A 14,691-nucleotide genomic window follows, 5' to 3' on the forward strand; every position below is an offset into this window, starting at 1 on the left:
AATATTAATATGAATGTTAGTACGAATTAAGGGTTTCCGAATCGAGTACGTCGTTTGTTTGGATGACTTTGTACTAGATACCGTCAATATAAAGCGGCTTATCCTCTTACGATTAGGAAATAGCGTGAAATATTGGAAAGCAATATGTGTAGTCTGAGATTAAGTTAAATCCCTTTAAGTGACAGCCCACTCATGTCCAACACAGCTGGTCAATTCTCTCGGAAAGTAGTTTTCGGGGAAGGATGACCTGTATGAGAAGGTGAACGAACGATAGGGTTGAGCCCTATGATTGGATCAAATTGCATCAGCTGTTTAACAGATATGTGTGGTTGGTATGTATCGTTGAGTTATCGCGTTGTCATTATTTACTCAATTATCAATTTCCATAAGAGTAATAGTAAATTTATAATTAAATAAATAAATAAATAAATAAATGAATAAAAACTAGATACGGGCCAAAAGAAATTTTTCTCATAAACAACAAAATATTTTGACTATTGCGATGTCGCGAATAATAATCATATATAATTTAATTAAATTGTGGAGAGAATGAAAAAATGGAACACTTCGACTTAAAAAAAAAAAAAAAAGAGAAAAAAAGGGAATAACGGGAGAAGGGGATGAAAGGGGGAGGGAGGGGGTGGGTCTCTCGTTTGCGCATTATGAAAATTAGGTTGTTATTTAGACTACCGGTATGTGGAGATCAATTTACTTAATGGCTGAGGGTGGGCGAAACTGTCAAGCCAACGCCTTAAAGTCACATCTTTTATATCGGGGGCTAGACATTATATGTATATTTACCATGAATATTTTCTCTCTGTTGTTTTCCTTTTTTTTCTCTTTTTTATTCTTGACTCCTTTATACCTACTTATTTTAATCTTAGAAGATTATGTTTCGTGAATACTTCAATTTAAACGCTACGTTATAATATTTTGTTATAATAATTTAAGTAAGTTTAACTTTTGGGGCAGTGTGCGAAATTTTTTTGCTTTCTTTCTTTCTTTTTTTTTGTTCTTTTCTACGAACATTAACTTTCGCAAATAATTTTCTTGGCGAAGAGTATGAAAGAAAAGAATTTTTTTCTTTTCCTTTTCTTTTTCTTTTTTTTTCTTTATTTTTTTTTTTTTTTTTTTTTTTTTTTGCAGATTCGTAGAAAAATGAGAGAATAACGTATCGCGAAACGTGGGTTTTGTTAGTCGAAGACCATAGATAAAGTCGGTAACGTTGTGTCCGGTAGCCTTGTTAAGGTGCTAAATTGATGAATGAGTCGCGAAAACGGGAAACATTTCATTCAATCTCTCCGGCGTGCCTGATAGAACTTGTCCAAGTTTATCATTCGGTTTGGAGAAGCGTAAGCTTAATGGCCATGAGAGAGAAAGAGAGAGAGGGGGGGGGGAGAAAGGGAGAGCTAAACTTCGAGAACGATGGTAGTTTATAAATAACTGATTCCTTTTTTGGACGATAGAGATTGTTTTATATAATGTTATTATAGATTGTTTACAAGTTTGCAATTTAAAAAGTATTTATCATAGAAATTTTTACATAATATGTTTCACCGTGTATGTATTTTGATAAAAGGCAATAGGGTCATTATTTGAAATTTCTGTTTTTCTTTACTTTTTCTTTTTGTTTGTTTCTTTTTTTTTGTTTTGTTTTGTTTTGTTTTTCTCACAGTTGCGTGATGCATAATGCGAGTGGTTTTTTTTTTTTTGACAGTACTTATAATCACAGTGAAAGAGAAGGTGACCGAAGGGTTGCTTCTATGCATTATGAAAAGATAATTAGCAATGTCAACGCCTTCGTTGACTCAGCAATGTTAAAGTCCTTTCTACCTTCTATCGGTTCTTCCTTTTTACTCTCTGTAGTTCCACCCTCAAGTTACCCTTGTCCGCTTTACCAATTTCTCATTTATCCTCGAGACAAATGATTTCCGACATAGGCTCGTTTTGCATAGCAATGGATACGTATAGATGATCAAAGAACATTCCCGTCTTACTTGTTTGCTTCAACGATCTAAACTTAAAGAGAACATATTTTAATTTATGTTTTCTTTTTTTTTTTCTTTTTGTTTTTGTTTTCTGTGCAAATGAATTGCGATTTAAGATAAATAAATAAATAATTATTATAACGTATAGTCTAGAACATGTATCGAATGATTTGATTAATTCATTAATTTATTAGTTTATGTGAAATATAAAGGGCAATGGAAATGTATTTCGTTATGGGGTAGGGGGAGGGAGAGGAATTAGAACGGCAATTGATATTGACGTAAGTATTATGCTTGAACGAACATACCTATAATATTACAGGATTAAAAGCTTGTCTCGAAAACTACTATATCCAGTTTAGTTATGCTTAAATAACACGAACGTCTTAATGATCTTATTATATATTTTTACATCGATATTATTAATAAATTACATTTATCATTAAGGCGTTATCTCTTACGTTAATTCAAAGAATTATCATAATATTACATTGCTTTTTTTATTTTAATATTTATTATTTAATATTTGCGAAGGATAAAAAAAATATATATATATATATATATATATATATATATATATGATATTATGTATTATATTAAAAGGATAAACGAAAATAGGAAGTATCAGAAATAATAGGATCATTTGATGTCGAGATACGATGAATATTTCGATTAAATATCGAAAGACCTTAATTTTTTGTATTTTGTCAAACAATCAAAGCCAGATGTTATTCTAATATTTATTTAGGAACTTTTGCTTGGTATTATACCGTGAAATTTAGACATCGATATCGATCAAATACAGCTGTTTCTCATTGAGTTTTATTAATAATATTGCATCATATTATTGATTAAAAATTCAAATTATAAATCATTAAATACGTAAAAAATGTGAAGTTGATGTTATAGGTAGATAACTCTTGTATTAGATAATAATATTAAAAGAAAAAGGAAATATATTAGAAAGATAAACAATTTTGGTGACGATTAATAAAAATTCTAATATAATAAGATTGATCGTTATCCAAATTAAGAATAATTTTGTATGATTTTAACGGAGATAGAAAATCCATCGAAATCCGTATTTCCTGTAACGTAATACCATGATATCTTTTACCTATTCCCTTGGTTTATACATTCTAACCCCTAACGCTTCCTTATTTCATCTGTCCCTCATGGCTTTTAGCCTTTGAATAATATTTGAATTGCATAATGTACTTTCAACGCTCGGGGAAGGTTGTTACCGCATAAGAGCAGATGATCTTGTATGATGAAGGGATCCTTTACTGTCGGTGGCGTCTAAGAGGTAAATGTATCGAATACATGTAAATACAATACACATTCGACGATCTCGCGATGGAAGGTAAGATGGACGATCTTATTCGTAGAAATGAAATATATCTATATGTATATAATAATTACTGTAATCTTTAATGTATGCGAATTTCTTGTGTACTCTTTCCCTTCTTCTATTTTATTTTCTTCTTAATTGAACGTAGCTAGATGTTGCGATAGTTGCTTCAAAAGCAAAAGTAGTCGAACTACTAGATATAGATAGACGAGGCTTAGTAGATTTTTATATTCCCTTTTCCTATCTCTGTATCTCTCTCTCTCTCTCTTTCTTTCTCTCTTTCTTTCTCTCTTTCTTTCTTTCTCTCTCTTACCTGTCTTTCTTATGTTCTTGCATGCAGTAAGTAAAATAATAATATTAAGCCAGGTAAGATTTAATCGGAAAGCCTTTGAACGAACGTGGACTGGCTGGTTGGCGTGTACGGGTTGAAACCTTGCTCAGCAGTTGGATAATCGTCGTCTACCCTTCTTATATGTTGTGGTGAGACATATATATATATATATATATATATATATACATTTAGAGCTATGTCTATACCTATATGCATACATATAAACATGGTATATCATCGGACGAGTATTTGATATTACATAAAATATTTGAAATTCTTTAGGCGATATGATCAACGTTAAAATAATTTATTTTCTTATGGAAGATCTCCGTCATTCTATTATCTATTAATTTTCATCTTTAATTAGATTTTATATCTTAGAGAACAAAAACGTGATCTTGAACTAGATATTTCTAACTTGATTTTCATGTTCGTAAATAAATCGCATCTATTCATTTTATTTCGTTAACGAAACGAAGACATTTTTGGATTTTATTAAAAGTGGACGAATTTTTCTTCCTTTTTAGGATATCAAAAATGGTTTGTAGACGTAGGAAAGGGCGTTAAAGTCGTCGACATTTATCGCTGGTAGTATCGTGATAAGCCTAATTTTAGCGGGGAATGTCCAAGCGCATTTACGAACGTACACGAAGCGCGGATCTTGTCGAACGTGCTGCACGCACCCCCTTTTATATTATGTTATATATAGAGACACATTTATATACACCTATATATATATGTGTATGTATTTTTATATATATATATATATATATGTATATATATATATATCTAGGTATTATAGGTATTATATATGTATCGTTACCATTTTCATGTACGACTGTGACTCAGGATATTACTTATCATAATACTAAAATCAACGTGCCTGACGAGATACGACGACTGATGTGTGGAAGCTGAACAGAAGGAATTACTTCAGTAAAATTCTTTTTACCATTTCTTCGAATGAACACATAACTCATGAATATGAATAGTATTTATTTTATGTACAACTACAACTTGTATCTTTCTATGACTAGTATAAGTATTTAGCAGAAATAATTTAACATGTAAGTTAGTTTACTTCCCGATTTGTTTGTTAGATGTAATGTAGATATTTGTTAGATATAATTAAATAATGTTATTACCTATGATAATAATTAACATTTGAAATAATATTTATGAATATTCCTAACATGTTATTTTTATTTAGATAAATATCTTTTGTCACAGTATCGTATTCACTTTTATTTAATGACGCAATAAAAATGAAGTCAGACATTTTTAAAGCTTAATAAACGATAGAAAATTCGAAGCAATTAATTAATTTTTCATTAGTAATTTCTAATTGCTTATAACGAACGTATTCTACGTTATAACATATACATATCCATAGATATATAATACACATATGCTCACACATATATTTATTTTTTTTCCCCCCTCGACGATTTTTTATAAAATAATATCTAATCGACAGGCAAAATTAGACAAAGGATAGTCTTAGGTCGGTCGTAGTCGAGGGTAATTCGTCGGAGGCACGGATGCGGTCAATACGAGTTAAGAGAGACCGACGTAGAAAGAAATAGAGAGAATGAGAGTGAGAGTGAGAGTGAGAGACGGCCAGTTGACTGAAGTACCGCGGAAATGAAAATCAGCGTGAGCGAGACACGTGGACAGGAGGGTGGCGGACGAACGAACGAACGAACGAACGAACGAACGAACGAACGAACTAAACCAGCTGGTGGTGGTGATAGTGATGGTGATGGTGATGGTGATGGTGGTGGTGGTGGTGGCTCGTGTGGGATATGGGGTTGCCAGGTTCGGCGGGTGGCAGCCCTGCTGGAAACACGCGAACGATCCTCTGATCCCCTCTTGAGATATCGGCCACTCACTCACGCGTCCGGCGCGTTTGCCGCGAACGGACCGGAGCGGAGCGGCCGCGAACGCTCGCGTTTGCCTCGACCCACGTTCTCTTCTCTTCTCTCTTTCTTATTATCGGACACACGTCTCTCTTCGATATATGTATATGTATATTTTCTCTCCTTCTCTCTTTTATACTCTTCCTCTACTCTCGAGACGTTCTCAGGGCCGCTCGTATAACTTGGCCAGCCCTACGGTTATCTATGTTTCTTTTTCTTTCTTTTTTTTTTTTTTTTTTTTTGCTTGATTAATAAATATTTGAAGAACTAATATCTAATTCCTCAAAGTGTTAATATTGTTAGACTAGATAGTTTATCTTTTTCTTCATCTTCTTCTTTTTTTTTTCTTTTTTTTATCGAGAAGTCTTTTTTAATCTTTATCTATCTCTATCGAATACTTCGCACTTGATACTTTTTATATAATTATTTTGAACAACTTTTTGAGAATTTAATATCTAATCATTTTTATTATTTGTACTTCATGACAAAGAGATTTAATAATTGAAAAGTTTCCGATTTGATTTTCTGTTAACTTACTTTGCGTCCCTGAATACGTCCGTTCGGTCAGAGAGTCGATATTTAACTGTATGCATATTTTAAGGTGGCCTAAAAGGTAATAGTCTTTGAGGAAATGGGACGATCCCTCGGAAATAAATTCTATAGAATATTGTTAATAAGCTTTATCAAGATTTTGAAGATTATCGAAGATTTTACATCTACATATACTATTATTCAAGAATATATTTACATTTATCGACGCGATTGCTTTTTATATACATATGTAACAATTTTTATTTAGTTTATTTTTACATTGAGGAATTTTAATTGAGGAATAAGCAACGTAGTTTTTTGTTGATTCTAATTAGAAATAAACAAAAAAAAACGTCTAGAAGCAACGTAATGAGTATGTTTACGTTATTTTATTGCGATAGTAAAACTCGTTCAACTTGCTTCCTCATACAATTATAAAGTAAAAAGTGCTATAATTATAGTAATATCTATAATATATGTAACAACACGAATGAAGAGATCTTTAAAGATCATACTTATTTATGAAGTTGTTACCATTTTTTGTCAATTAATATTTATGCAGGTTTCGATTAATGATATTATGCTAGTGTCTAGTAGAGATTATTTTTATTCCATCGAGGTTATGAAGATACCTGTTGATCTAGATACGAATAGTAACGTTATAATATGATTTAAAAATGTTACATCAGCGCGCTATGTTATTTCTAATTATTTGATCGTGTAGATCTATGAATTTCATCTAAAAGATTTAATGCTAATTTAAAATTCGTACGATTGTTCGAATGAGAGGTACAGGGATAAAAAATTACGAATGAAAAAAAAAAGAAAAAAAAAAAAAACAAAAAAAAAAAAGAAAAAATCTTATATAAAAAAAAATAAATGATTTTTCATAATAAATCTTGACATATGTCGGAGTCGTATGCAATTTTGATATTATTAGTAAGACAACATTTATAATAATTCGTTATTATCCGTGACTTATTTTATACGAACGCCGTATTATACCGCATTAAATGTATCCATTATATTTTTTATCTAGGGATTAGAGTGAAAAAGTGTCGAATAAAATTTGGAATCTCATTCTTGGGAAGGAAAGTAAGTAGATTTTTTTACGCTAGGGCTACTCATTTGTCTCGGCATTTTCTCTTTCTCTCGATATTAGCAATCCCGCTATTGAGCGCATCGTCCGAGAAAAGAAATCGAGTTTAGTATGATAGATCGGTTCGCAAAGGCTGACAGCGTTGCGACGCTCTTTCCATTTTTTTTTTTTTGAATCCTGCGCAAGTATCCCCTAGGCAGCCCCTTTCGTAGTAGCCCTTGAAGAGCATCATGGAGCTCTGGCCGTCCCTCTAGAAGTCTTCTCTATTCTGGACCCCCTGGCGTATGATATGGTCTAGACTCACGAAGGGGAAAACGAGAGGTATTGTGAGATCTCGGCCAACCAAAAAAGTTAACCAACCAAAATCTAGGAGAGTCTTCCCACCAGAGTTTCTTTCTGCCACGCCCATCCTCTTATTACAATCGAATCTCTATCACTTTCTCATTCTAATTGCTAATAATCTTCATTTCTTTTGCTATTAATTATTGCTACTTACACTACTGATTTTCTCATTTATTTCACAAGAAATAATGTTATAATTTCGATGAAATTATTAAATTAGCAAATATCATTCATTTAGGATCTATGTTATATATTGGAATTTGTAGAATTTTAGGGTCTATAAGATCACATAGGATGTTAGAATCTATATATATATATATACCTATATCTATCTGTTTTTTATCGTATGCCTCTATAGGACAGTATGAATCATATAACTAATAACGACTAAGCAAATTTTCAAGTGATCATATTTTACGAGAGGATTCATCCTACATACCTATATACGTATCTATATACATAATTATATACGATTGATCAATATATGAATTATTCATTAAGATAGTATAATAAAGTAAATAGTAAAAATAAAATATGATTAAGATAATGTAATAACCTATAAATCAGAGAAAGTCAAGTGATCTTATGGAAAGTAATTTCGTGAAGATTTGAAATGAAGTGGGTAATAGCGTGAAAGAGGAAAAGATAGAGCGATGAAGTTAGGGGTTTTAAAGAGAGGGCCGGGAGAATCGGGCTACGATTTGCATGTTCCGCGGCAATTGGCGGCGCGTCTCACCCTTCTCAATTCTCGTGGCTGCCGTTATTAATTCGATTATAATGAGCTATTAAGCGTAACGCCGGTACCTAACTCCGACAAGATCCCATTCAACAAGCTTTGAACGAGAACGCTCTCACTGTTACGAGAGGAAGCATGTTAAGCTATATATGTATATATATATATATATATGTACATATATATATTTACGTTCTCGTCCCGTACCTTTCGAGCGAGTTAATTCCGAAGTTAGGAGAACCGGTCTAGTGTTTTAAGATGTCTCATTTCTTGCTTAACATCGAACGTGACGTTTTCACAGCTGCTTTGCGATATCTAACTGTCGTAACGTTGTAAGAAATATGTTAAAATACTTGTAAGGAATTGCACGCTCGTTCTTTATTTTATTATCAAATCAAGATTTTAAAGATCGTTCGATCATCGACTGTCATCTTATAAAATTTGATTAACATTAAAGAAAAATTTTTTAGTTGCATACTTTTATTTTATTTCTTTTTCTTTTTTCATTTTTCTTTTTTTTTCTCTTTTTTTTTTTTTTTCTTTTTTCCCCCCCCCTTTCTCTACACGTTTTGTGCTGCACTTTATCGTCGAGTAAAAATTTATCAAAACTACTCGATCATCGAAATGTTTTATTTATAATGTTATGAAATTTGTTTAAATTACAAGGAAATATGTGTTTCTAGAAAATTTTTAGGTTTGTTTCCCTTTTTAGTCGTGACATTCCGAAAATATTCCTTGACAACTTCTAGCGGATAGATTTTAATCGTGCGTCGTAAGTAACAATTAAAATTTCAATCTTAATGGGAGCAAAATATCTTTAATATAATCGACAAAAGTGTGAGAAAGTACGTTTAAGATTTGACAGCTATAAATCTAAACCGGTTTTGTTCTGTCAAATTTCTAATTCCGATATCTTAATATTAATGTATGTGAGTTCTCTTATTGGTGATATATAAAATAGATTTAATAACTTGTTATTATTTTATGTCGGCAACGACGATTACACATTTTTTTGATATATATACTTTTTTTTCAATTATCTATCTAAATATCGAATCATTTGTCGATATTTAGATATATCGATATTTGCTCGTTTCATTTTGATCTAGATATTTAAATGCAGATTTTGTCGTTTACTTTTTTACATTTAAATCTAGACATTTCGAAATAATATAGAAATTAGAATAATTATCTACGTCTTTAGAGTTATTGAATGTAGTAATGTGGTAAAACTTGTGATATATATATATGTATGTATGACTTATAATGTAATGTAAAAACTTAAAATGTAAGACTTGTAATATATATATATATATATATATATATATACGTGTGTGTGTGTGTGTGTGTATCAAATACAACTTTTATTATAGAAATAAAAATTAATTTCATCTAGAAAATGTTAAAAGATTGTCCTGATAATTATTTATTTTATTAATCTTTAAATCAATATTTTCAGCAAATCCATATTTTCTTCTTGAATGAAAATAGTATGTATGACCTTATCGTTATCAGTCGAAGTCTTTTTTTTTTTTTCTTTTCAAACGATTATTATTTTATCAGATAAATTCGTGTTCACAAATTCCTTTTCTAATGACAAATCTTATCATATCCGTTTTAGTCTTACATAGTTATCTAAATGTAAAATTTTTCTGTTAAATACGTATGCGATTAAAATCGTCATCGTGATTACATATCTTTGATATTTATAAACAATTCGACGAATGATTTGTCATGTTAAAAATGTATCTAGATCAATTTGTTAAATGTGAAAATATAAGAGAAAAAGAAAATTTAAGAGTTAAAATTAATTTTCTTAATAATTAAAAAAGAAAATAAGAACTGTTAGGTACACATATTTGTGTTTTTTATATAAAGAAAAAATAATTGTGATGAATATTGTAAAACAAATTCTCTTATACTTTTTTATATATATTGTTATAACCAGTGGTTTCTTTTACACACACACACACACACACATATATATATATATATATATATATATATATATTTTTTTTTTTTTTGTATATACGCCTTTGAATCTTTCGAGAGGTATCGAGATCTATCGTAAGCAAACGTTTGTATATGAGAGATAGAAACTCAACGAGTGGCGCTTGCAAGCTTGATTTATGATCGTACTGGGTAGGACATTCTCGTAAACCTCGAGTATCTTCTGTTCCTCGTTTCGTGTGCATAATCTTATCTATTACGTTTACGAGTGTCGCCCATAGGCGTAAACGGTAGTCAAACTGTTAGACGTGATAATATAGAGTGATTATAGAACATTGTAGAACATTGACATTTTTTCTTTTCTTTATTTTTTTTTCTTTTCTTTTTCTTTGATATCGTTTTTAATTTTTTTAGATCGATATTTTTTTATTATAAGTATATGCATAGATGTGTTTTTCTAAGTTCTTTTATTTCTTTTTTTTTTCTTTTTTCTCATTTTATTTTTATCATAGGAATTAAGTAAACGTTAGAAGAGATGTGTTATTGTTATTTCTAAAATTTTTGCTCCGTTCTAATTTCTTTGCTTTTTTGTTTTGTTCGTTTGTTTATTTTTTCTCTTTTGTTTCTTTTTTTCTTTTACCAACTTCTTCAAGTAACATAATATTAGACGCAATAATAGAGTGTTTAGAAGTTCAAGAACGCCTTACGTTCTTGGAAGCGTGATTTCGACTCGTGTCCTCGATTAAGTAACGACATGACCTAATCGCGTCTCGTTGAGGATACTTTACACGAATTCATGTATAAACCCGATATACGCAGACGTAGACACGAAGTCTAATCGACTGATTCTAAAGAGAACTTTTCATTTGGGTGGTAAGTTCAATTAAGATTGACACACAAGTGAAATGTGACGTACATACGTTTCGTTGCCTTCGTTATTTTTTTCTCTTTGATATTATTAGATATGTATGTACATATATACATATATATATATATATATATATACATATATATATATATATATATATATATATATATATATAAATTATATCTCGTGCGTGATTTACACATACTTCTAAGAACAAAAAGTGGCATGTCATTTTTGTTCCGTAAAAAAGAATGTTAACTCTTTCAAGATTATGTTAATTTATGAATAACTTATATTATTTCTTATTTCAAAGGCTGAGAAAAACGAATGTAGTTCAATGTTTGAAATTAATTTTTATAATGATTGCTAATAAAAAAGAGGTAAATAAGTTTTCTTACATTTTGTGTGTGTGTACTTGAAAGAAAAAGAGAAGAAGAGAAAAACAAGAAGAAAAAAAAAAAAAGAAAACAAAAAAAATTCCAATGAAAGTCTACTGGAAATATTTTTCTTTTCTTTTTCTTGTTATACAGTGAATTTGAATTAAAATCTATGAACTATTTGCTTTTCACATTAGCGATTTACGTAATTGATATTTTATTTGATAGAAAAAAATATCTTTCATAATTATCGATTAATTCTTCACATGTTTCAAGTAATACGTTTGTGGAATCGTTCGTTACGTTTTTTCATAAATTTTATTGACATATCTAAGATATATCCACTTACGTTCATTGTTATATAAAATCAAGCGGAAAGTGTATATATATATATACACTATATATATATATGTATGTATGTATGCATACATATGCAGATAGATACGTAAATAGAATATACGACAGTAAATTTTATTGTTTTTACTTGTGCGACTATCGTTTAATTAAACGTTTCCATATTTATCATTTTTCAGATTTTATAATTATTCGTGTATGTAAATTATTTGCAAATAAATGTATGTTTATTCCCGTTTATCGATCATTTGTTTTTAATGATCGAATTAAAATATTATTTACCGAGCTTCATGTTTTATATAAAAATATGTTTAATTAGGAGTGATTTCAATGCATGATTATTAACTATATTTTAATGGATTAATATTTTTTTTGGTTGATACAATTGGAGCGTAGTATTATCAAAATATGTTTTAATTTTGAATTCATATTAATTATTTACTTGGTGATAAAAGGAAACACTTACCGACGGGCTTAGGAACGTTTCTCTTAACTTGCATCCATTTGTAAGTAGGTACTTGGGCTTGCTGTTGTTGTTGTTGTTGTTGTTGTTGTTGTTGGTGCTGATGAGAATGTTGCTGATGATGAGGATGTTGTGGATGAGGATGTTGTTGCTGTTGTTGAGAATGTTGTCCTGGCTGTGGAAGAGCGTGATAAGAGGTTGGATCACGATTCTCTTCTTTGTAATGTCCTGTAGGATGCCCGGGGAACTCGTTCTGTCTGATCGGAGCATGATAGTGAAGAGAATCTTCGTATTGGTGAACGTAATTGGGAGTTGCACCGACTGGTACCTGATATTCGGGTTCATGCCGAAGGTGAGGAGGAGGAGGAGGAGGAGGAGGAGGATGATGATGATGATGATGATGACTAGAGGTTGGCTGGTGCAAATCAAGTTCCGTTCTTTGATGGGTTTGTAAGGTAGTAGTTTGATGAAGACTCGGTGGATGATGGTGGTGGTGGTGATGATGATGATGATGATCTTCTCTGTAGGTATTTTGCTGTACATGGTAACTTTGATGAGGTTCGTTCGAACCATGGGATCCTGCGTGTGATTGTGGCTGTTGTTGTTGTTGTTGTTGTTGACCTGAGTACGTCGAAGAGGAAGCATAATCAAGATTGGTATAACTTAGACCGTTCTCCGACGAAATGATCGCCGTAGTAGTACCATCCTCGTGTAGTACAGCTCCCGTCGGCGAGTAGAAACTTTGAGGCGGCGTACTCGACGAAGCACCAGACTCAGCAGTCAGGAAACTTTCGGATGACGAAGATGAGTAAGGAGCCACTGCAGTCTGAGGGTAGTAATGACTCGGTGCAAGATCGGGTGATGGTGGTACAGACACATGTCCACCGACGGTAGAAGCCTGATGATGATGATTCCCTTGACCAGCGAACACGTAGTTGGGATATGAATCTGGCTTACCGTAGGTCCCGTACATGCCCATGTCCATCATCATCATCCTTATGGCGATGAAACGAATACATCAACGACTCACAGTCCACCACCACGTTGTTTTTCACTGTTCACATAGATTGAAACTAATAGTTTCTAAAATTTTTGAAGAAAGAGAACTAAGATGTTCTCTACATTGTTATTAACTAGTACACTCAAAGAGCACTTCAAGGAGTCTGATTAATGGAACGTAGCTTTTTTTCTTCGTGACCGAAGATTAATTATAAATTTAAAGCACTTTCCAAGTCCATCCGATATCACTCCTATACTACTACATCGTAATATTTTTCCACCAAGCAATTTTTCACGATAAAACTGATAAAAACAATAGCTTCGCGACGTTTTTTTTTTTTTGTCAGTACGTTGTCAACATAATAAAGTTATATGAGATCAGGAACGATAAGCACGCTATCGTACAAGACACGTTAGTCAAATAAGTTTTAGTAATCAATTCGATATAGAAAAATTCATTCAATTAGATTAAACACTTTGGATAATAAATTTTTTTTTTATCTATATCACGACTTTTTCTGATTCCATGATGTTACACTGTAATTCAATAAGATATATTTTCGAGTTAAAAAATATATTAATATGTATTTTCCTTTGAAAGAGTCACGCAAAACACTTTTAATGATGAATTTGTTCAATTGGTATTATTAGGAATAATATAAATAAGAGTCGATTAGTAATTATGTCGTGAAACTATGCGCGAGTCGATGTGAACGAGGAGGCCCGCTCAACTGGACTGGCTAGGTCGAAGCTTGCACGCAGGTGAGACTGACCCACAGGGTTTTGCTGTGTCCAAGTTTTCTCCTTCTTCTTTCTCTCACTCACACCCAGGATTTCCCCCCTGTTCAAGACAGAAACGTTCGGAGCAGAGAACGTGGCTAGCTTCAGGCGGCTACCTAGTATCACGGGCGTGGCTTATGTAGAGGTCACGTGGTACCACGTGGGCGGTACCAACCAATCAAGTACGAGTCTGCGCGTCCCAAGTTCGCGTCCACATGATGGATCACCCGCGGTGGATTTTATTTTCCGTTCATTCTTTTTATCTGCCGCGCTGCAGTTGACACTTATCGCAGAACCGAGCTAGGTAGTCGGATATTATATATCGGTACCCACCTTCCACAGGGAGAGAAAGGGGGAGAGAGAGAGAAAGAGAGTAGAGTCTGCCCAAAGGAAAGTCTACCTCCCCGTTACACTTTATACCGGTCTTCCTAGCTTCGTTTCTTTAGGGTAACGTGCTCATCCCTTTTCCTTATTTTCCAAGGATTTATCTCGTCGCATACGTGGCTCACCTGTCTTTCTTCTTTTGCCAATGTCCTGTCTCTTTCCAATGTAAACCATTTAATTACTATTTCTTCGTAAATACGATGAACTGATGATACCCAATAG

General features: G+C 32.1%; 1 protein-coding gene across 2 annotated transcripts in view; it reads right to left on the reverse strand.

The window, feature by feature from the left end:
- Window positions 1-14,139, reverse strand: part of LOC124948398 (homeobox protein Hox-A1-like) — a 15,608-nt gene extending 1,469 nt beyond the window's left edge. The window contains exon 1 of one of the 2 annotated variants that reach the window (XM_047491951.1): window positions 12,310-14,134. In XM_047491951.1, coding sequence (XP_047347907.1) covers window positions 12,310-13,300 — 991 coding nt within the window. In that variant the 5' untranslated portion in view covers window positions 13,301-14,134. Of the gene's footprint in view, window positions 1-12,309 lie in introns of both variants that reach the window. The other variant, XM_047491952.1, reaches the window with a different exon arrangement.
- Window positions 14,140-14,691: the final 552 nt, after the last annotated feature.

The sequence above is a fragment of the Vespa velutina genome, chromosome 4 (genome assembly GCF_912470025.1).
Source record: "Vespa velutina chromosome 4, iVesVel2.1, whole genome shotgun sequence".
Classification (NCBI taxonomy): Eukaryota; Metazoa; Arthropoda; class Insecta; order Hymenoptera; family Vespidae; genus Vespa; species Vespa velutina.